The sequence below is a fragment of the Entelurus aequoreus genome, linkage group LG10 (assembly GCF_033978785.1).
Source record: "Entelurus aequoreus isolate RoL-2023_Sb linkage group LG10, RoL_Eaeq_v1.1, whole genome shotgun sequence".
Classification (NCBI taxonomy): domain Eukaryota; kingdom Metazoa; phylum Chordata; class Actinopteri; order Syngnathiformes; family Syngnathidae; genus Entelurus; species Entelurus aequoreus.
In genome coordinates this window covers 39206062-39227873 of record NC_084740.1, presented here as the reverse complement: position 1 = coordinate 39227873, position 21812 = coordinate 39206062, and the positions used below count along the sequence as shown (strand labels likewise).

The 21812-nt window shown below is 38.1% G+C and overlaps 1 protein-coding gene across 1 annotated transcript; it reads right to left on the bottom strand.

The window, feature by feature from the left end:
- Nucleotides 1-821: 821 nt before the first annotated feature.
- On the bottom strand, nt 822-18620 carry abcf3 (ATP-binding cassette, sub-family F (GCN20), member 3). The gene is made up of 21 exons (XM_062060828.1): nt 18453-18620; nt 14996-15143; nt 14849-14922; nt 14723-14778; nt 14563-14660; nt 14364-14486; nt 13984-14250; nt 13819-13899; nt 13677-13736; nt 12069-12125; nt 11903-11925; nt 8347-8402; nt 8040-8240; nt 7895-7971; nt 7781-7825; nt 5837-5969; nt 5683-5771; nt 1634-1725; nt 1415-1547; nt 1259-1346; nt 822-1182 (listed from the first exon to the last, which is right to left on the bottom strand). The coding sequence occupies exons 1-21, from the start codon at nt 18523-18525 to the stop codon at nt 1024-1026; spliced, it is 2133 nt and encodes a 710-aa protein (XP_061916812.1). The 5' UTR covers nt 18526-18620; the 3' UTR covers nt 822-1023.
- Nucleotides 18621-21812: the final 3192 nt, after the last annotated feature.

Here is a 21812-nt window from a genome sequence, read left to right as displayed (position 1 = left end):
ACATTGCCAAGTACGCAGTATATACACTTAAATGTACTACATTGTTACCAAGTATGCAATGTATACACATAAATATACTACATTGTTGCCAAGTACACAGTATATACACTTAAATGTACTACATTGTTACCAAGTATGCAATGTATATACATAAATATACTACATTGTTGCCAAGTACACAGTATATACACTTAAATGTACTACATTGTGGCTAAGTACGCAGTATACACTTAAATGTACTACATTGTGGCCAAGTACACAGTATACACTTAAATGTACTACGTTGTTACCAAGTACGCAGTATATACACTTAAATGTACTACATTGTTTGCAAGTACGCAGTATATACACTTAAATGTACTACATTGATACCAAGTTACGCAGTATACACACTTAAATGTACTTCATTGTTATCAAGTACGCAGTATATACACTTAAATGTACTACATTGTTAACAAGTACGCAGTATGTACGCTTAAATGTACTTCATTGTTACTCAGTACGCAGTATATACACTTAAATGTTACTTCATTGTTGACAAGTAAATTTAACTTAATGTACTACATTGTTACCAAGTACACAGTATATACACTTAAATGCACTACATTGTTACCAAGTACACAGTATACACACTTAAATGTACTACACTGTTGCCAAGTACACAGTACATATACTTAAATGTACTACATTGTTACTTAGTACATGGTATATACACTTAAATGTACTTCATTGCTACCAAGTACGCAGTATATATACTTCAATGTACTTGGAAGTATTCAATAAGCGACACACGTGACCTTTGAATAAAAGTAAACAGGAAGTGTGTGTCATCTTTATTTGTTGTCAACGCCTAAAACCGAAAAGGTTAAAATAGGCTCCTCCCCCTCCAGAGTTCACCGACCTGAAGACAAAACCCAGTCGGCTCGCAGAGGTCATGACCTGAAGCAAGAGGTCACACAGTCCGCTCCGGTCGCCGATTCGCTGACAAGACAAGAGGCGGGGCTTCTGCGAGTGGGCATGGCCTCACAGGTAGCCCTCCTTGCGGAACTGCTCGTGCAGGACGTCCCTGTACTCGTCGAAGCCGCCGTCCATGCGCCACACCTTGCCGCCGTCGCACACCCACAGCTCCTTGCACACCATGCGGATCAGACGCTCGTCGTGGGACACCAGGATCACCCCGCCCTGGAAAGACAGGAGAGGCGTGACGGCTAGCGCAGGAGCGGGCGCGGGAAGCTCAACACGTGACGCTGGGGCGCACCCGGAACTTGTTGAGGGCCGTGGCCAGGGCCTCGATGGTCTCCATGTCCAGGTGGTTGGTGGGCTCGTCCAGGATGTAGAAGTTGGGACTGAAAGACAAAAGCGGGTCAGAAGATGCTGGCGCCCGAAGAGCGTCGGAGGCGGAGCTTCTCGCTACCATGCCATGGTCATCTGGGCGAAGGCCACCCGGCTCTTCTGTCCTCCCGACAGGCTGGCCACGGGCCGGGTGGCCAGCTCCCCGGTGATGCCGTAGCCTCCCAGCTGGTGTCGGTACTCCTCCTCGGGCCGACCTGGGAAGCCACAGAAGCGCAGCGGTCAGCGAGTGTCCCAGGAGGGGGGCGGGGTTTTGAGAGGCAGGGAGGGTCGCCGTGGTTACCGGGGAACTTGTTGAGGAGCAGCTCTATGGAGCAGACGTTCAAGTCCAGCTGGTCCACGTGGTGCTGGCTGAAGTAGCCGATCTTCAGGTTCCTGGCACAGAGACGCTTTGAAAAACCACACGACAGACTAGGGCGGGACGATACGGCTGAAAACGATATCGGTGTTTATCGGGCGATAACGGTAATTATTGACATTTTTAGGACCTACGGGAAATAGGGAGTGGAAGAAAAATATATTTTTATTTCAAACGTAACCTTCCTCTGGTTATAATTAGAGATGTGATGAGCATGATGATAAATGCCTCAAAATGTAATATCGGAAATTATCGGTATCGGTTTCAAAAAGTAAAATGTATGACTTTTTAAAACGCCGCTGTGTACACGGACGTAGGGAGAAGTACAGAGCGCCAATAAACCTTAAAGGCACTGCCTTTGCGTGCCGGCCCAGTCACATAATATCTACAACTTTTCACACACACAAGAGAATGCAAGGCATACTTGGTCAACAGCCATACAGGTCACACTGAGGGTGGCCGTATGAACAACTTTGACACTGTTACAAATATGCGCCACACTGTGAACCCACACCAAACAAGAATGACAAACACATTTCGGGAGAACATCCGCATCGTAACACAACATAAACACAACAGAACAAATACCCAGAACCCCTTGCAGCACTAACTCTTCCGGGACGCTACAATATACACCCCCCACCTCAACCTCCTCATGCTCTCTCAGGGAGAGCATGTCCCAAAATCCAAGCTGCTGTTTTGAGGCATGTTAAAAAAAATAATGCACTTTGTGACTTCAATAATAAATATGGCAGTGCCATGTTGGCATCTTTTTCCCATAACTTGAGTTGATTTATTTTGGAAAACCTTGTTACATTGTTTAATGCATCCAGCGGGGCATCACAACAAAATTAGGCATCATAATGTGTTAATTCCACCACTGTATATATCGGTATCGGTTGATATCGGAATCGGTAATTAAGAGTTGGACAATATATCGGATATTGGCAAAAAAGCCATTATCGGGCATCTCTAGTAATTACTGACATTTTTATGACCTGCGGAAAATAGGGAGTGGAAGAAAAATATATTTTTATTTCAAACGTAACCTTCCTCTGGTTATAATCCCTCAGCTATCAAGGCAGAAAGGACACGTCAACAACAAAATAGTCAAATCACATCAAACACCTAAATGTATTCAAATGAAGGTGCAAAAATATGTAAGAAATGCTTCATAAAGTGTAAGAAAATAGTGCAAAGTGTAAATATGTAAACATAGAGAAACCTGAAAAAAACTACTTTCTTCAGGTTTAGTGGCAGGAAGTTACAGCTGTGCTCTAAAGGGTGAGCACGGCTAAGGCGGTGTGATATTAGCATCACTTACAGACCACATTGGTCTGACTACGGTCCCTTTAAAAAAAGTGCCGTACTGTCCAGGTGACTTCTCTTTTCTCCACGATTTCTTCATTTTGACTTTATCTTCTCACTCCGCGCAAAGAATCAACCAAACTTGACAGTTGATACGGTCGCCTGATTGGCTGTTAGCGTGTCACTCCCACTGATCGGTGATCACTTCCTGCGTTGCTCGGTTAGCAGAGCGTGCGTGTCTTCGTTCATGCAACCAACCTTGCTTCCATACTTCCGACAAAGAAGAAAAAAACAGCTTCTTTTTTTTTTATTGATAACAATTACGTGCCTACCCACGATATATATTGATATCAATTTATTGCCCAGATGCTTTTTATGTATTATTTTTACTGCAGCATTCGTGACCCAACATATTTGTGGATTTTTTTATTAAAAAATGTTTAACACTTCCGGAAAATCTGCTTGCGAGTTGTTTTTCTCTCCATAATCCCGAGGACCCAAAAGGGTCTTAGTCATAATTTTTTTATTTTTTTATTTTTTAAAGTCAATGGATTTTTATTTTATTTCTATTCAACGCTTAAATCTCTAGATCAACTCCAGGTCTATCTGCCATTATAAAGTTATTCTTATATAATAATAAAATGGCATAAATATTTTATGCCCTTTTTTAAAAACACTGATTTTGATTTATTATTATTTTTGGAGCCATGAGAGTTTTGTTTTGAATTTGGGTTTGTGACATTTAAAGTCCAGAAATACAATTAAACACATGTCAAATGTTCTTTTTTTCCTCCCCCAAACATGTAACCCACAAAAATTATACACAACATTTAAATCAAAATAATAAACTATGGGGGAAAAAAGGGGGAAACAATAGTCAAATAAGTATAACAGTATTAAAAAAATGGGGGTCCAAAAGAGCCCCACTCATAAAAGTGTTAAAAAATAAGTCATACTTTTATTTATTTATTTTTTTTTTTTTTAACTTTCAACCTTTATAAGTTATTTTTTTAATTGTTTATTTTATGCCATTTTTGTCAAGGAAAACTTTGTTTTTATATGGCAAACAATAACAAAATATACAATAATTTCCCCCAAAAAAATATTTCAAAATGAAATTACTGACATTAAGCGACTGGAGCCTTAAACAGGTCAATAACTCATAACATCGATTTTCATTCATTATTATTTTTTGAACAATGACAGATGACAGTTTTAAAGTAAGTAGCTGTTGACATGCTACTGATTAGCATTAGCGATTTTACATGCCGATTTCAACACCTTCTAATTCGTTAATGAAAACTACAACTAAAACTCACATTAAAATCAAACAGCTGGTGCATAATACGTGCAATACTAACACTTTTTAGGGTGAAACAGAACAACAGCATTAACTTCACACTACTGCCATCCAGTGTTGGGACTAACGCGTTACAAAGTAAATAGTAATCTAACGCGTTATTTTTTATATTCAGTAACTCAGTTACCCTTACTATTATATACTATTATTATTTTACGTTACGTTTTTATGTTGTATCGGCTAGAAACTGAGAAGATCTGAGTGTGTTTTATTGGAGCGCTGCAGAAAAGGCGACGTAGAAGAAGAGGCGCGCTGCTCTGTGTGTGTGTGTGTGGGGTGGGGGGGCGTGTCTGTGTTTACTAACAAGACATCATGGCAGAGCCAAAGTCGAGTTTCTTAACATGGAGATATTCTCACTACTTTTCTTTTGTCGACCACAAAGAAAAGAACATTTTAGTTGAATGTAAGTTGTGTCTTGGATCAAAGATCCTATCCTAGCAATTCAAATCTGCTGAAACAGCTACAAAAACCACATGCTTCGACAAAGCTAGTAAAGAGAGACACACTTCACCTCCCAAGCAACAGCGGCTGGATTTTAACGAGGCACTGCGCACTGAAGGTAAACACACTGTCAATTCTCTTATATACTCTTTCATTCTAGACTTCTACAGTGTTTGATTATCACATCACTCTAAATGTATAGACTATACAGTTCACAAACATAAAGAGGGATGCTAGTGGGCCAGGCCAATCTTTCCTTATCTCTAATCTAAAACTGGGGAAATGTGTAGAGTGTTCTGGGCTTCAGACATGATTTTATTTCAGAAAAAAACGCCTGGTTAGGCTTTGTGTATGTAGTGTGTGCCTTCCTTGGTTTACAGCTATGTTGTTATTATGCGGTTTGTTACTTATGTATGTTATGTTGCAGCTATTTAAAACAGTTTTGTCAATTTACTGGTTTTCAGTAACCAACCCAACACTGCTGCCATCTCACATCTTGGACTTCATGTCAAACTTGCAAATGAGACTCAGAAATGTGATCATGAAACAAGATATCACAACCGGACAGCAGTTGCCATAATCAGCTTGTTTAGAAAATAATTTAAAAAATGAATATATTAACAAAAACAATACTTAACACACACGAAAGTATCGAAAATTGGTACTGTTGAGTCACGGTATCGATTCAGTACAGTTTGGGTGCCCGTCCCTCCCTACCATTGTTTGACTCGTTTCACCTGATCAAATCTTTTCTGACATTTGACCCTACAAAATAAAAGTATTGATATCATATTGCATCAACATCTATTGTGAGTGATACAAGTTGTGCCTTTCTGGTAGCCACTGGCTTTATGTGGACTCCTACCTGTGAGCTTGGCGGGTTCCGTCGACCGGCGTCAGCTCGCCCATCAGCAGCTTGAGGACGGTACTCTTCCCAGCGCCATTTTGTCCCACCTGCCAGAAAACACGCCGTTAAACGTCACGCCGAGGCGGCACTGCGGGTCGGCGACGCAACGTACGATGCAGATCCGAGACTCCAGGTCAGCTGACAGGTTGAGCGCGGAGAAGAGGCGCAGGTCGGGGGTGTAGTAGAACTCCACCTCGTCCAGCTGCAGGATGGGAGGGGACAACTTCTCAAAGTTGTCTGGGAACCTGAACACAAAAACCAGTAGGAGTTACTAAGTACACAGTATATACACTTAAATGTACTACATTGTTACCAAGTACACAGTATATACACTTAAATGTACTACATTGTTGCCAAGTACACAGTATATACACTTAAATGTACTACATTGTTACCAAGTACACAGTATATACACTTAAATGTACTACATTGTTACCAAGTACACAGTATATACACTTAAATGTACTACATTGTTGCCAAGTACACAGTATATACACTTAAATGTACTACATTGTTACCAAGTACACAGTATATACACTTAAATGTACTACATTGTTGCCAAGTACACAGTATATACACTTAAATGAACTACATTGTTACCCAGTACACAGTATATACACTTAAATGTACTACATTGTTACCAAGTACGCAGTATATACACTTAAATGTACTACATTGTTGACAAGTACACAGTATATATACTTAAATGTACTACATTGTTATTCAGTACACAGTATATACACTTAAATGTACTACATTGTTGCCAAGTACACAGTATATACACTTAAATGTACTACATTGTTACCCAGTACACATTGTATACACTTAAATGTACTTCATTTTTAAAAAGTACACAAAAATGTACTACATTGTTACCCAGTACACAGTGTATACATTTAAATGTACTACATTGTTGCCAAGTACGCAATGTATACACTTAAATATACTTCATTGTTACAAAGTACACAAATATACACATAAATGTACTACATTGTTAGCATGTATGCAGTGTATACACTTACATGTACTACATTGTTGCCAAGTACGCAGTATATACACCTAAATGTACTACATTGTTACCAAGTATGCAGTACATACACACTTAAATGTACTACATTGTTACCAAGTACGCAGTATATACAATTAAATGTACTTCATTGTTAAAAAGTACACAAAAATACACATTTATGTACTAAATTATTGCCAAGTACGCAGTGTATACACTTAAATGTATTACATTACCAAGTACGCAGCGTATACACTTAAATGTACTTCATTGTTAAAAAGTACACAAATATACACATAAATGTACTACATTGTTACCAAGTACGCAGTTTATACACTTAAATGTACTACATGGTTGCTAAGTACGCAGTGTATACACTTAAATGTACTACATTGTTACCAAGTACACAGTATATACACACTTAAATGTATTGTATTGTTACCAAGTACGCAGTGTATACACTTAAATGTACTACATTGTTGCCAAGTACACAGTATATACACTTAAATGTACTAATTTTCCTGAGGGAACTCTCCTGAAGGAATCAATAAAGTACTATCTACCTATCTATCTAATTTGTTGCCAAGTACGCAGTATATACACTTAAATGTACGACATTGTTGCCAATTAGGCAGTATATACACTTAAATGTACTAATTTGTTGCAAAGTATGCGGTGTATACACTTAAATGTACTACATTATTACCAAGTACGCAGTATATACACTTAAATGTACGACATTGTTGCCAAGTAGGCAGTATATACACTTAAATGTACTAATTTGTTGCAAAGTATGCGGTGTATACACTTAAGTGTACTACATTGTTGCCAAGTACGCCGTATATACACTTAAATGTACTTAATTGTTGCCAAGTACGCCGTATATACACATAAATGTACTACATTGTTGCCAAGTACGCAGTATATACACTTGTATGTACTACATTGTTCCCAAGTCTGCAGTGTATACACTTAAATGTACTACATTGCTACAAAGTACACAGTATATACACTCAAGTACACTTACAGGAAGTAGAAGATTTGTATTACCTCAAAGCCACCTCGACTTCTTTGTCGATGGGTTTGAGTTCAGGCCTGCCGACAAACAGAAGTTACGACTCTCCGACTACGAAGTTCTTTTCCTGAGGACTCTTGCAGACTTACAGTTTTTCCAGCAGTTTCAATTTGCTCTGGACCTGAGCTGCTCTGTTTGCGTTGTAGCGGAAGCGGTCGATAAACACCTGAAACACCACACGGTCACTATGTGCCAGTACAGTATATTGCAGTACTACGCTACGGAGTACTCCACCTGTATGTGTTGCCTGTACTGCAGCTGGGCCTCGTACTCTCGATGCTGGTTTTTCAGTCGGTCTTCCTTGGTTTTCACAAAGTTTTCGTAGTCGCCACGGTAACAGTCCAGCCTCTGGGAGTGCAGGTGGATGATGTCGGTCACCACGGCGTTCAGGAAGTTTCGGTCGTGGGAGACGACCAAGATGGTGGACTGCCACGTCTGCGGAGGGAAGGCAGGTTTTTTTTCCTCTGCGTTAGCTCGACGCTAACAGTGCCCATTGTTTTCAATGAGGATCGCTAAGGTTATAGTGAGAGGGTGCTCAGACCTGCAAGTAGTTCTCCAGCCACAGAATGGCCCTGACATCCAACATGTTGGTCGGCTCTGGAAAACAAACATACACTTAAGTACTTAAGCCTTAGTAGTACCTAAGTACATAAGTACCTCTTTGGGCTAACTCAGGGGGGTCTACTGAGGGCCACACACACTGAAAAATTAAAGCAAGCAGGGGCCATTTTGGATATTTTTTCATTTTCAAAACCAATACAATACTCTAAATTCCGGACACTAGTTTTTTCCTACGCTTTGAACCCTGCGGCTTATAAAAAGTTGAAAAGACTGAAAAAAATGTTCATGTTTTTCCTATTAAATTCAGTTTACAAAAAAAAGCTAACACTTGAGGCGCTGTGGCTTAGCCTAGCGTATAAAATAAAATAAATCACAAAATAATTTGAGAATCTGACAATCCTCCTATGTCAGCTAATACTTTAATATTGTTCAAATCAGTGACCGGTAGTAAAACTCCTGCTTTTCTCATGGCCCAAATAGTTTACAGTAGCACTAGTGAGGGGCATTTTGTACTCCCTCGTCCCAGGAATAATGCTTTGCGGAAATCTTTTATTTATAGATCTGTATCGCTCTGGAATAACCTGCCTCGAATTCTCACTACCGGCATTGAAGGTAAACCGGTTTTTAAAAGGAAAGTACCGAATTTTTCGGAGTATAAGTCGCACCGGCCGAAAATGCATAATAAAGAAGGGAAAAAACATATAAGTCGCACTGGAGTATTAGTCACATTTTTTGGAGAAATGTATTTGATAAAAGCCAACACCAAGAATAGACATTTGAAAGGCAATTTCAAATAAATAAAGAATAGTGAACAACAGGCTGAATAAGTGTACGTTATATGAGGCATAAATAACCAACTGAGAACGTGCCTGGTATGTTAACGTAACATATTACGGTAAGAGTCATTCAAATAACTATAACATATAGAACATGCTATACGTTTACCAAACAATCTGTCACTCCTAATCGCTAAATCCCATGAAATCTTATACGTCTAGTCTCTTACGTGAATGAGCTAAATAATATTATTTGATATTTTACGCTAATGTGTTAATCATTTCATACTTAAGTCGCTCCTGAGTATAAGTCGCACCCCCGGCCAAACTATGAGAAAAAACTGCGACTTATAGTCCGAAAAATACGGTAATCAAATGTATTTCTAATGTATATACTTGTTCTTATGCTATCTGAACTCACTATGTTCTCCGCTCGCTGTACATATCCTACCAAGTCAGACCGACACTGTTTCAATGCCCATTTCTCTGATGATGCAATTGTTGATGACTGAAGTGCCAAACTATGAAAAAAACTGCAACTTATAGTCCGAAAAATACGGTAAATGTACAGAGGTTCATTTGTGTCTTCATTACAAAATATTATTTGGACACTGAAATTTATGCCACAACATTTTTTGCGTTTTAAATTATGTGAACTAAAAATTTATTGACATGAAATTATGCTGACAATTTCACTGAATAAAAAATTGTGACCAAAAATTCAGTGCAGAAAAATTCCAAACTCAAGACTAACTTCCGGTAAATTAAGACCGAAGCGATCAATCCTGTCTCAGAACGAGCCGATGACGTGAGTTTTAAAGCAAAGACTATTTCTGCACTGAATTTTATAAGACAGAATTTTTAAAATGTGGATTTTGAAAAACACATTTTTATTCGGCAAAATTGTCAGCATAATTTGATGTAAAAAAAAATAAAAATTCCGTTGACAAAATTCAAACACCAAAAGTTCAGCTACATAAATAAAAAAAAAAGCCTTCATAATAAAGACACAAACTAACCTCCATATAATTGGAGCCCTAAATATGTAAGAAATACATAACATTGCTTTTGATTCTTTTTTTTGTTTTGAACAATGACAGTTAAAAAAAAAAAAATCAGACTAGAGGTTCCGGGGATCCAAAAGGCCCCCCACTTATAAAAGTGTTAAAAACAAGTAATTTATAATTGTTTTGATTATCTATAGATCAACTTCAGATCTGTGAACATAAAGTTACATTTTTTGTCAAAAAAAAACCCAAACTCCCTTTTTTAATGGCAAAAACACTAAATATGTTCTCAAAGCTGTCTGGGAACCTAAACACAAAAACCAGTAGGAGTTACTAAGTACACAGTATATACACTTAAATGTACTACATTGTTATTCAGTACACAGTATATACACTTAAATGTACTACATTGTTATTCAGTACACAGTATATACACTTAAATGTACTTAATTGTTAAAAAGTACACAAAAATACACAAATATGTACTACATTGTTACCCAGTACACAGTGTATACACTTAAATGTACTACATTGTTACCAAGTACGCAGTATATACACTTAAATGTACTACATTGTTGCCAAGTATGCTGTGTATACACTTAAATATACTTCATTGTTACAAAGTACACAAATATACACAATTTACTACATTGTTACCAAGTATGCAGTGTATACACTTACATGTACTACATTGCTGCCAAGTACGCAGTATATACACCTACATGTACTACATTGCTACCAAGTACGCAGTGTATACACTTAAATGTACTACATTATTACCAAGTACGCAGCGTATACACTTAAATGTACTACATTGTTACCAAGTACAGTATATACACACTTAAATGTACTACAGTGTTACCAAGTACGCAGTATATACACTTAAATGTACTACATCGTTGCCAAGTACACAGTGTATACACTTAAATGTACTACATTATTACCAAGTATGCAGCGTATACACTTAAATGTACTTCATTGTTAAAAAGTACACAAATATACACATAAATGTACTACATTGTTACCAAGTACACAGTGTATACACTTAAATGTACTTAATTGTTAAAAAGTACACAGTGTATACACTTAAATGTACTTCATTGTTAAAAAGTACACAAAAACACATTTATGTACTACATTGTTACCAAGTACGCAGTATATACACTTAAATGTACTACATTGTTACCAAGTACACAGTATATACACTTAAATGTACTACATTGTTACCAAGTATGCAGTATATACACTTAAATGTACTACATTATTACCAAGTATGCAGCGTATACACTTAAATGTACTAATTTGTTGCCAAGTACGCAGTGTATACACTTAAATGTACTAATTTGTTGCCAAGTACGCAGTATATACACTTAAATGTACTACATTGTTACCAAGTATGCAGTATATACACTTAAATGTACTACATTGTTACCAAGTACGCAGTATATACACTTAAATGTACTAATTTGTTGCCAAGTACGCAGTGTATACACTTAAATGTACTACATTGTTGCCAAGTACGCAATGTTCAAATATTTGATGTGAAGTAATTGGAGCCTTAAGCAGGTCAATAATCCGTAACAACATTGCTTTTGAGACGTTATTATTTTTTGAAAAGCAGCAAGATGGCGCAAAAGGCCCCTTACTCTTAAATGTTAAAAATAAGTCATATATCAATATAAATCATTTGTACTTTTAACACTTAAATCAACTTCAGATCTATCCGTCGAGTGTAAGTTTCGGAGTGACTCACCGTCAAGCAGCAGCAGGTCGGGCCTGGCGACGACCAAACACAGAAAAAGTTATTATTTAGGTGTACAGGAGGAGCAGGTACTATGCTGTCAGTCAAAATGCACTTTGATTGACAGCTGTCAGGGTTTGAGTGGGGGCGGGGGGGAGAAAAGACGGAAGGAACTCACCGACCAAACAGGGCTCTTGCTAGGGCCAACCTCATTCTCCATCCTCCGGAAAACTCCCTGCGAGAAAAGCAGCAAGTATCCAAAAGAGCTGACTGTCATTAGCGCCGGTTGGAGTGTGGTGAAGCCCAGTTTGATGTGTCTTTTTTATTCATGTTGAGTGAAGATAGCAGCATGTTTATGTTCAAACATACATTAAGTCATCTTATAGTGTGTTTAAAGGCCTACTGAAAGCCACTACTACCGACCATGCAGTCTGATAGTTTATATATCAATGATGAAATCTTAACATTGCAACACATGCCAATACGGGTTAACTTATAAAGTGCAATTTTAAATTTCCCGCTAAACTTCCGGTTTAAAACGTCTATGTATGATGACGTATGCGTGTGACGTCAATCGTTGAAACGGAAGTATTGGTACCCCATTGAATCCAATACAAAAAAGCTCTGTTTTCATCTCAAAATTCCACAGTATTCTGGACATTTGTGTTGGTGAATATTTAGCAATTTGTTTAATGAACAATGAAGACTGCAAAGAAGAAAGTTGTAGGTGGGATCGGTGTATTAGCGGCTGGCTGCAGCAACACAACCAGGAGGACTTTGACTTGGATAGCAGACGCGCTAGCCGACGCTAGCCGCCGACCGCACACATGATCGGGTGAAGTCCTTCGTCCTTCCGTCGATCGCTGGAACGCAGGTGAGCACGGGTGTTGATGAGCAGATGAGGGCTGGCTGGCGTAGTGGAGCGCTAATGTTTTTAGCATAGCTCTGTGAGGTCCCGTTGCTAAGTTAGCTTCAATGGCGTCGTTAGCAACAGCATTGTTAAGCTTCGCCAAGCTGGGAATTATTAACTGTGTATTTACATGTCCATGGTTTAATAGTATTGTTGATCTTCTGTCTATCCTTCCAGTCAGGGATTTATTTATTTGGTTTCTATCTGCATTTGAGCCCGATGCTATCACGTTAGCTCCATAGCTAAAGTGCTTCGCCGATGTATTGTCGTGGAGATAAAAGTCACTGTGAATGTCCATTTCGCGTTCTCAACTCTCATTTTCAAGAGGATATAGTATCCGAGGTGGTTTAAAATACAAATCCGTGATCCACAATAGAAAAAGGAGAAAGTGTGGAATCCAATGAGCCCTTTTACCTAAGTTATGGTCAGAGCGAAAAAAGATGCGTCCTGCACTGCACTCTAGTCCTTCACTCTCACGTTCCTCATCCACAAATCTTTCATCCTCGCTCAAATTAATGGGGTAATCGTTGCTTTCTCGGTCCGAATCGCTCTCGCTGCTGGTGTAAACAATGTGCAGATGTGAGGAGCCCTTCAACCTGCGACGTCACGCTACTTCCAGTACAGGCAAGGCTTTTTTTTATCAGCGACCAAAAGTTGCGAATTTTATCGTCAATGTTCTCTACTAAATCCTTTCAGCAAAAATATGGCAATATCGCGAAATGATCAAGTATGACACATAGAATGGATCTGCTATCCCCGTTTAAATAAAAAAAAATCATTTCAGTAGGCCTTTAAGTATCTGTGTTCGTGTGGACATGGCCTTAGATGTTGCGCTCACAAAAACCCTGTGGTGTGTGTGTGTGTGTGCGCGCTCACTTGGTGGGCTGCTGCTGCATTTTGGGAGAAAATCCAAGTCCAGCCAAGATAACGGAGGCTCTGATGAATGAGACAAGTGTCAACATGGTCGTCTTTTGCATCCGTTGATTGAATCATTTTAAACACGCGCACACACACTTACCGGGCCGGGGCTTTGTCAGCTTCAATCTCCTCCAGTTTGCCGTAAATTTCCGACAGGCGGACGCTCTCCGTCCCCTCAGCCCTGAGACGACAAACACGTCAAACCCTCAGGAGCGTTCCCCTGTCCTCTGCTCCCGCCGGGCTCCGTCAAGGGGGCGCAACTTACGTGCCGTTGGCGATGCGCGCGTTCAGACGCCGCTCCTCGCTCAGGAGGTCCTCCCTCAGCGTGTCGCTCTCCAGCACGCTCTGCAGCGCCGCCGTCTCGTCGCCGGCCACTTCCTGCTCCACGTGCAGGATGGAGATGTGCGGCGGGACTCGCAGGTTGCGGCTGGCCAACATCTTCAGCAGCGTGGTTTTGCCCAGCCCATTCCGACCAATCAGGCCGTACCGCCGGCCCGCCGCGAGAGAGAGCTCCGCCCCCTGCAGCAGACACCTGCAGAGGCAAGGACTCTTCCGTGTTGCTAATTTGAAATGTTGCCATGGAAACAATTTGCTGCCACTCCTAATTAAGAAGTGACTTATTCTCAAAGGTCCTCGCCACGTCACCTCTCTCCGAAGGACACGTCAAAGTTCTCGATGCGGATGTCGTAGCTGCGGTTCTTCGTCGACTGGTCGACCTTGGCATCTTTTTTACTGCTCGCCTGACTGGCCGACGCCTCGTCCAGGACACTGGATGTGAGACAGACAGGTGAACGAGGCGCAGACAGGACAGAGAGAGCGACACGTGCAAGAGACGGGGACCGACATCGGACTGGACGTCTTCTGGGAATCCTTCTCGTTCCGCCGCTCGTGTTTGGCTTTCAGCTTGGCCTCCGCCTTCTCCAGCTTCTTGGCGTTCACCATCTGAAGGACACGAAAAAGGGGTGACGGCGTAAGCCAGCAGAGAACGCATGAGTAGGACGTACCGTGTTCTGAGAACGCTTCATCATCCAGATTCCCTGCACTTCTTTGGCAGCCGGGGCTGTGAAGGAGTAGAAGCACGCGTGAGCGACACGAAGGCCCCGCCCCCTACAAGGTACACAAGCACTCACTCGTGTCCGACATCTGCGACAGCTGCACAGGCGCGTCCAGCAACACTTGGCGCTGAGTGGCGGGACAGGGGCTCCTGACAACAAACACACACATTTGCAACATTTGTCATCTCCAAGCCACGCCCCCCCCACGCAGCCCATCCTCACAGCTGGAGTGTGTTGAACATCAGCTGACAGATGTCCCTGATATCGTCCTCGTTTTTGCTGTCAGGTGACATCTCTTGCAGGACTGCGCCAATGGCGTCAAACACATCTTCGCCGTCCTCGAAGTCAGACCCGCCATTGCCCAACACGCCTGAACGCACACAAAAATGTCAGGTTTGCACGTGGAGCTGAAACTTTACATTGGCGGTAATCAAACAATAATTACGGCAAAAAGCTCTCTCCCGGTTGCAGTTAGTCCAGAACGCGGCACCACGACTTTTAACAAGGGCCAGGAAACGCGAGCATATAACCCCAATTCTTGAGACTTTGCACTGGATCCCTGTTGATTTTAGAATTGATGTTCAAATGTAGCTGTTTGGTTTTAAAGCTTTGCATGGACTGGCCCCTCATTATATCTCAGACCTCATTCAAATTTACACTGCCGCGCGCCAGCTCCAGGTCGTGGTGCCCAAGACGAGATTTCAAACCAGGGGAGACAGGGCCTTCTCTGTGGTCGGCCCTAAGGTCTGGAACACTCTGCCCCTCCATGTTCCAACTGCACCCACAGTGGAGTGTTTTAAGTCTCGTTTTATGACCCACTTTTATTCTCTGGCTTTTAACACTACGTGAGTTGTGTGGTCCTCTGTATTTTAAAATTTGTATTTATTGTTTTAATTGGTTTTACCTAGGGATGTCCGATAATGGCTTTTTTGCCGATATCCCGATATTGTCCAACTCTTAATTACCGATACCGATATCAACCAATACCGATATGTACAGTCGTGGAATTAACAAATTATTATGCCTAATTTGGACAACCAGTTATGGTGAAGATAAGGTCCTTTTTTTTTAAATTTATAAAATAAAATAAGATAAATAAATCAAAAACATTTTCTTGAATAAAAAAGAAAGTAAAACAATATAAAAACAGTTACATAGAAACTAGTAATTAATGAAAATTAGTAAAATTAACCATTAAAGGTTAGTAGTATTAGTGGACCAGCAGCATGCACAATCATGTGTGCTTACGGACTGTATTCCTTGCAGACTGTATTGATATATATTGATATATAATGTAGGAACCAGAATATTAATAACAGAAAGAAACAACCCTTTTGATTGAATGAGTGTACATGGGGGAGGGAGTTTTTTTGGGTTGGTGCACTAATTGTAAGTGTATCTTGTGTTTTTTATGTTGATTTAATTTTTAAAAAAACCATACCGATAATAAAAAAACCGAAACCGATAATTTCCGATATTACTTTTTTTAAAGCATTTATCGTCAGGCCGATATTATTGGACATCTCTAGTTTTACCCTTTAAAAATCGTTTTAAAATCATATTTATTTTTATATTGGTTTTATATTTATTTATTTTGTTTTTATTCAGTCATTAGTGGAGCTAAGGATAGAATTTGAATCTTGTTTTTAATATTTTTGTGCAGCACTTTGGAAAAATTGTTGTTTAAATGTGCTATATAAATAAAGTGGATTGGATTGGCATACGAATGGCATGTGTTTTTATTTTTGTATTGTTTTAATTGGTTTTACCCTTTAAAATCATTTTTAAATCATATTTATTTTTATATTGGTTTTATATTTATTTGTTTTGTTTTATTCAGTCATTGGTGGAGCTAAGAATAGTATTTGAATCTTGTTTTTAATATTTTTGTGCAGCACTTTGGAAACATGTTTGTTGTTTAAATGTGCTATATAAATAAAGTGGATTGGATTGGCATACGAATGTCATGTGTTTTTAATTTTTATTTATTGTTTTAATTGGTTTTACCCTTTAAAATCGTTTTTAAATCATATTTATTTTTATATTGGTTTTATATTTATTTATTTTGTTTTTATTCAGTCATTGGTGGAGCTAAGGATAGTATTTGAATCTTGTTTTTAATATTTTTTTGCAGCACTTTGGAAAAATTGTTGTTGTTTAAATGTGCTATATAAATAAAGTGGATTGGATTGGCATACGAATGTCATGTGTGTGTTTTCATTTTTTAATTTATTGTTTTAATTGGTTTTACCCTTTAAAATCGTTTTTAAATCATGTTTTTTTTATATTGGTTTTATACTTACCGGTATTTGTTTTGTTTTCATTCAGTCATTGGTGGCACTAAGGATAGTATTTGAATCTTGTTTTTAATATTTTTGTGCAGCACTTTGAAAACATTGTTGTTGTTTAAATGTGCTATATAAATAAAGTGGATTGGATTGGCATACGAATGGCACGTGTTTTTAATTTTTATTTATTGTTTTAATTGGTTTTACCCTTTAAAATCGTTTTTAAATCATATTTATTTTTATATTTATTTGTTTTGTTTTTATTCAGTCATTGGTAGAGCTAAGGATAGTATTTGAATCTTGTTTTTAATATTTTTGTGCAGCACTTTGGAAAAATTGTTGTTTAAATGTGCTATATAAAGAAAGTGGATTGGATTGGCACACGAAAGGCATGTGTTTTTCTTTTTGTATTGTTTTAATTGGTTTTACCCTTTAAAATCGTTTTAAAATCATATTTATTTTTATATTGGTTTTATATTTATTTGTTTTGTTTTTATTCAGTCATTGGTGGAGCTAAGGATAGTATTTGAATCTTGTTTTTAATATTTTTGTGCAGCACTTTGGAAACATTTTTGTTGTTTAAATGTGCTATATAAGTAAAGTGGATTGGATTGGCATACGAATGGCATGTGTTTTAATTATTATTTTTGTATGTATTGTTTTAATTGGTTTTACACTTTAAATCGTTTTTAAATCATTTTTATTTCTATATTTGTTTTATATTTATTTATTTTGTTTTTAATCAGTCATTGGTGGAGCTAAGGATAGTATTTGAATCTTGTTTTTAATATTTTTTGCAGCACTTTGGAAACATTTTTGTTGTTTAAATGTGCTATATAAATAAAGTGGATTGGATTGGCATACGAATGGCATGTTTTTAATTGTTTTTATTTATTTGTTTTAATTGGTTTTACCCTTTAAAATCGTTTTTAAATCATATTTATTTTTATATTGGTTTGATATTTATTTATTTTGTTTTTATTCAGTCTTTGGTGGAGCTAAGGATAGTATTTGAATCTTGTTTTTAACATTTTTGTTGTTTAAATATGCTATATAAATAAAGTGGATTGGATTGGCATGCGAATAAATGGAGGCTAGGTCTTAACTTCCTAGCTAGGTTTTAATATCAACTTTTTAAAAACTTGGAAAAAACAACAACATTATATTACTTTAAAATATCTCAATATGATTTTATTAACCGTTGGTTGGTTTTAAAGCACAATTTCTCAATGCTCACGACCGACGAGGCGTGTTAGCCGGCGTGTCGGCACCCAACCCGGCTAAGCTACCCGGCTACTTCGGGGAGCTTCTCCCGCCCGGATGACAGCCCCTGTCCGGTGGACAGTGAGCGAAGTTGCCCGGCGTACGACGACTGTCAGTCTGCCGCTCACCTGTGATGTAGTCGAACAACTCCGAGTCAATCTCAGGAAACTCGCTCGTCAAAATCTCCACGTACGTCGCCATTGTGGCCACCCAACTTGGCGACGGAAGTAAATTAAGCGGTGGATGTTCTACGGCAAACCGACTGGGACATTCGCGCTCCGGCGGAAGTGACGTCAATTGGAACGGCGACGTTTACATACGGGTCTTTTGCGAATCACTCATTTATTTGCAAATATATACAGATTTTCAGTATAGTACAGTCATTAACTCAAACAGCAGGGGCATCCTCTTACATATTTTAAATATTTTTTGGTATTTTATTTTTTAAATTTTTTTACAGATTTGTTTGGCTCGTTGTCATAGTGCAGCCTCTTTTTATTTTATTTTATTTTTTATTTTTTATTGAATTGATTGATTGATTGAGACTTTTATTAGTAGGTTGCACAGTGAAGTACATATTTCGTACAATTGACCAACAAACATACATTTACAATTCACACAAAAGTCAAGGCACTTTCAACATCAAGGAAAGAAAACAAAAGCAAAACGTCTGACGCTAGCAGGAGGATATTTGTTGGATTGTTTCGATCGTTGTTTCACTCTGAGTCACTTTTCTGTTTCAGCATGTCAAGTTGAACAATTTTTGTTTGCTTTTTGTTAAATTTTTCGGTAAAACAAAGTCAAAGTTTGAGATCATTTTACATTTTAATTCATTCTTTTTCACAGTAATATTTTAAGATTCAATGGAAAAAAAGCAATTCTTTCAAAAAAAAAATCCCTGATGGGAAAAAAGGGACAATCGGTAGAAAATGAATGGGTGGATGTTTTCCAAAAAGTGGTAGAAAAACATTTTTAATGCTGCATGTTTTTGATAAAATACACTTTCTGAAAGAAAAATAGCCATAATTTTGCAAATAAAACTTGTAAAAGTCATATTTAAGCAAAATATTTTTTCAATTACATGTATGAAAATGTTTCCATTATTTTTCTTTTTTTTCTTTTACGTAACCGATGACAATTATACTTAAAAAAAAATTTTTTTAGATTTGTGAGAAAAATGTAAACATACGAGAATAAAGTCAAATTTAGAAAAAAAAAGAAAAAAAAGAAAATAGAAAAAAAAAAGCAAATACAGATAGAGTAATAATACTAAAAAAAATTGAAAATAAATAAATAAAAAAGACAAAAAGGGCTACCTAAATCACTTTAAATGTTTTTAACAAGGATGTCAATTTAAGGGCTTTTGTACTCTTAATCATTCTCCAAGATTTGACTGATCATTGTAAACCATTAAGCCAATTAGAAAATGCAGGCCTTACTTTCATAAAATTTTGGCCTGGAGCATAATAATGTTGACAAACATTTTTATGTTACAGTCGTTCACAAAAATAACAAATGTGATCTCTTCTATAGAGAATGGGGACATCTCCACACCCTTGTCTCTCAGCCAATCTCTGATCTCCTCCCAAAACACCTGTACACTCTCACATTCCACAAACAGATGATTGACATCCTCTACAGCAGACCTGGGCAAAATAAGGCCCGGGGCCACATTAAGCCCGTTAAGCTTTTCAATCAGGCCCGCCGGACATTCCCAAATAATTTCTTTGGATCTTTAAGATGGAAACTGTAGCTGCCATTATGATGTGCAGTGATGTTTTGAAATTACCGGAAGTCTTGAACTATACAAAGTATTTCAATGGTTGGAATCTGCGCTTTTGCATCATATACTAGTTATTAGGGTAATCTAAGTCACAGCAGCTCAGACGAGGCACCAATCAGTGTGGGTGGGGAGCGTTTCCACAGAGTGTTTCCAGAGCGACCAGCCTGAAATGCGGGTGTCAGGGACAGACGCGGAAAGAGATTTTTACAACAAAGTTCTAAAGGTTAGTGATATATCAGATATATCATATTGTAGGTGTGTGTGTGGGGGGGAGGGGGTTTCCCTTCGCGTTCATATTTCGCTGTGTTTGTTGCATTTTTGTTGTGTTTCGCTTGATTGTAAAGAATGTCTACCGAGAGGAGGTGTGATGTTCATATGTTGTCAATATTCAGTGTTTTATTGTTCATAGTTAATATTGTAAATCCCACATTCTTTATTTTCATGTACATTCTGGGTGTCTCATTCAGTAAAAAAAAGTAAAAATTCCATTACGTATTTCAAGGTGGTCTGTCATAACGTTTTTAGCCTTCAATTAGACCAGTGGTTCTTAACCTGGGTTCGATCGAACCCTAGGGGTTCGGTGAGTCGGCCTCAGGGGTTCGGCGGAGGTCAAAACACACCCGACTCATCGTGTAAATACAAACATCTCCCTATCGGCGTATTACGGATACGGCAACAGCTGACTGGTTTGCAGGTGTGTAATTTGTTGTGAGTTTATGCACTGTGTTGGTTTTGTTGTTTGAACAAGGTGATGTTCATGCACGGTTCATTTTGTGCACCAGTAAAAAAACATGGTAACACTTTAGTATGGGGAACATATTCACCATTAATTAGTTGCTTATTAACATGCAAATTAGTAACATATTGGCTCTTAACTAGTCATCATTAAGTACTTATTAATGCCTTATTCGACATGGCCTTATTATAACCCTAACCCTCTAACCCTGGCCCTAACCCTAACCAAATAACACTAAATTAAGTCTTTATTACTTAGAATATGTTCCCCTAGTGTCCTAAAAACTCTAAATTAAGTCTTTGTTACTTAGAATATGTTCCCCATACTAAAGTGTTACCAAAAACATATAACTTTGTCTTGAATTTGGAATTTTTTTTTTTTTTTTTCACTAAAGAAGGGTTCGGTGAATGCGCATATGAAACTGGTGGGGTTCGGTACCTCCAACAAGGTTAAGAACCACTGAATTAGACATTATTGTGAAGTTTTTTAATAGTGTTTCTAAAAATCAGATATACACATTTTTTTCTCTAAATTTGGCCCCTGAGTCAAAATAATTGATTATCTTGTGTGATGACTGTATTATGATGTTAGTATATATTTGATAGTATATATCTGTATCATGAATTAATTTAAGTGGACCCCGACTTAAACAAGTTGAAAAACTTATTCGGGTGTTACCATTTAGTGGTCAATTGTACAGAATATGTACTTCACTGTGAAATCTACTAATAAAAGTTTCAATCAATCAATCAATCAGTCGATCTGTTCTACAGCTCCACAGACATAACAGCCATCAACCTCCATGTTAAATTTAAGTTTGAAAAAAATAATTTGAAGGGTGTATTCCATTAATAGTTTTAAATTGTATTTATTTATTTTTTTGTAAGAATTGGGTATGTAATATATTTTGTCTATTTTAAAGAAAATAACCACGTACACAATGTTTCAAACTATTTTGGCACTGACTGC

What these genes read in the sequence shown, in the direction of transcription:
- abcf3 (XM_062060828.1), bottom strand. Translation starts at nt 18,525, where the DNA reads ATGGCGACGTACGTGGAGATTTTGACGAGCGAGTTTCCTGAGATTGAC. An exon ending in CAGAAGACGTCCAGTCCGAT is followed by an intron (nt 14,487 to 14,562) that starts GTCGGTCCCCGT and finishes TCTCACATCCAG; the next exon opens with TGTCCTGGACGAGGCGTCGG. An exon ending in CGGCCCTCAACAAGTTCCGG is followed by an intron (nt 1,183 to 1,258) that starts GTGCGCCCCAGC and finishes CTGTCTTTCCAG; the next exon opens with GGCGGGGTGATCCTGGTGTC.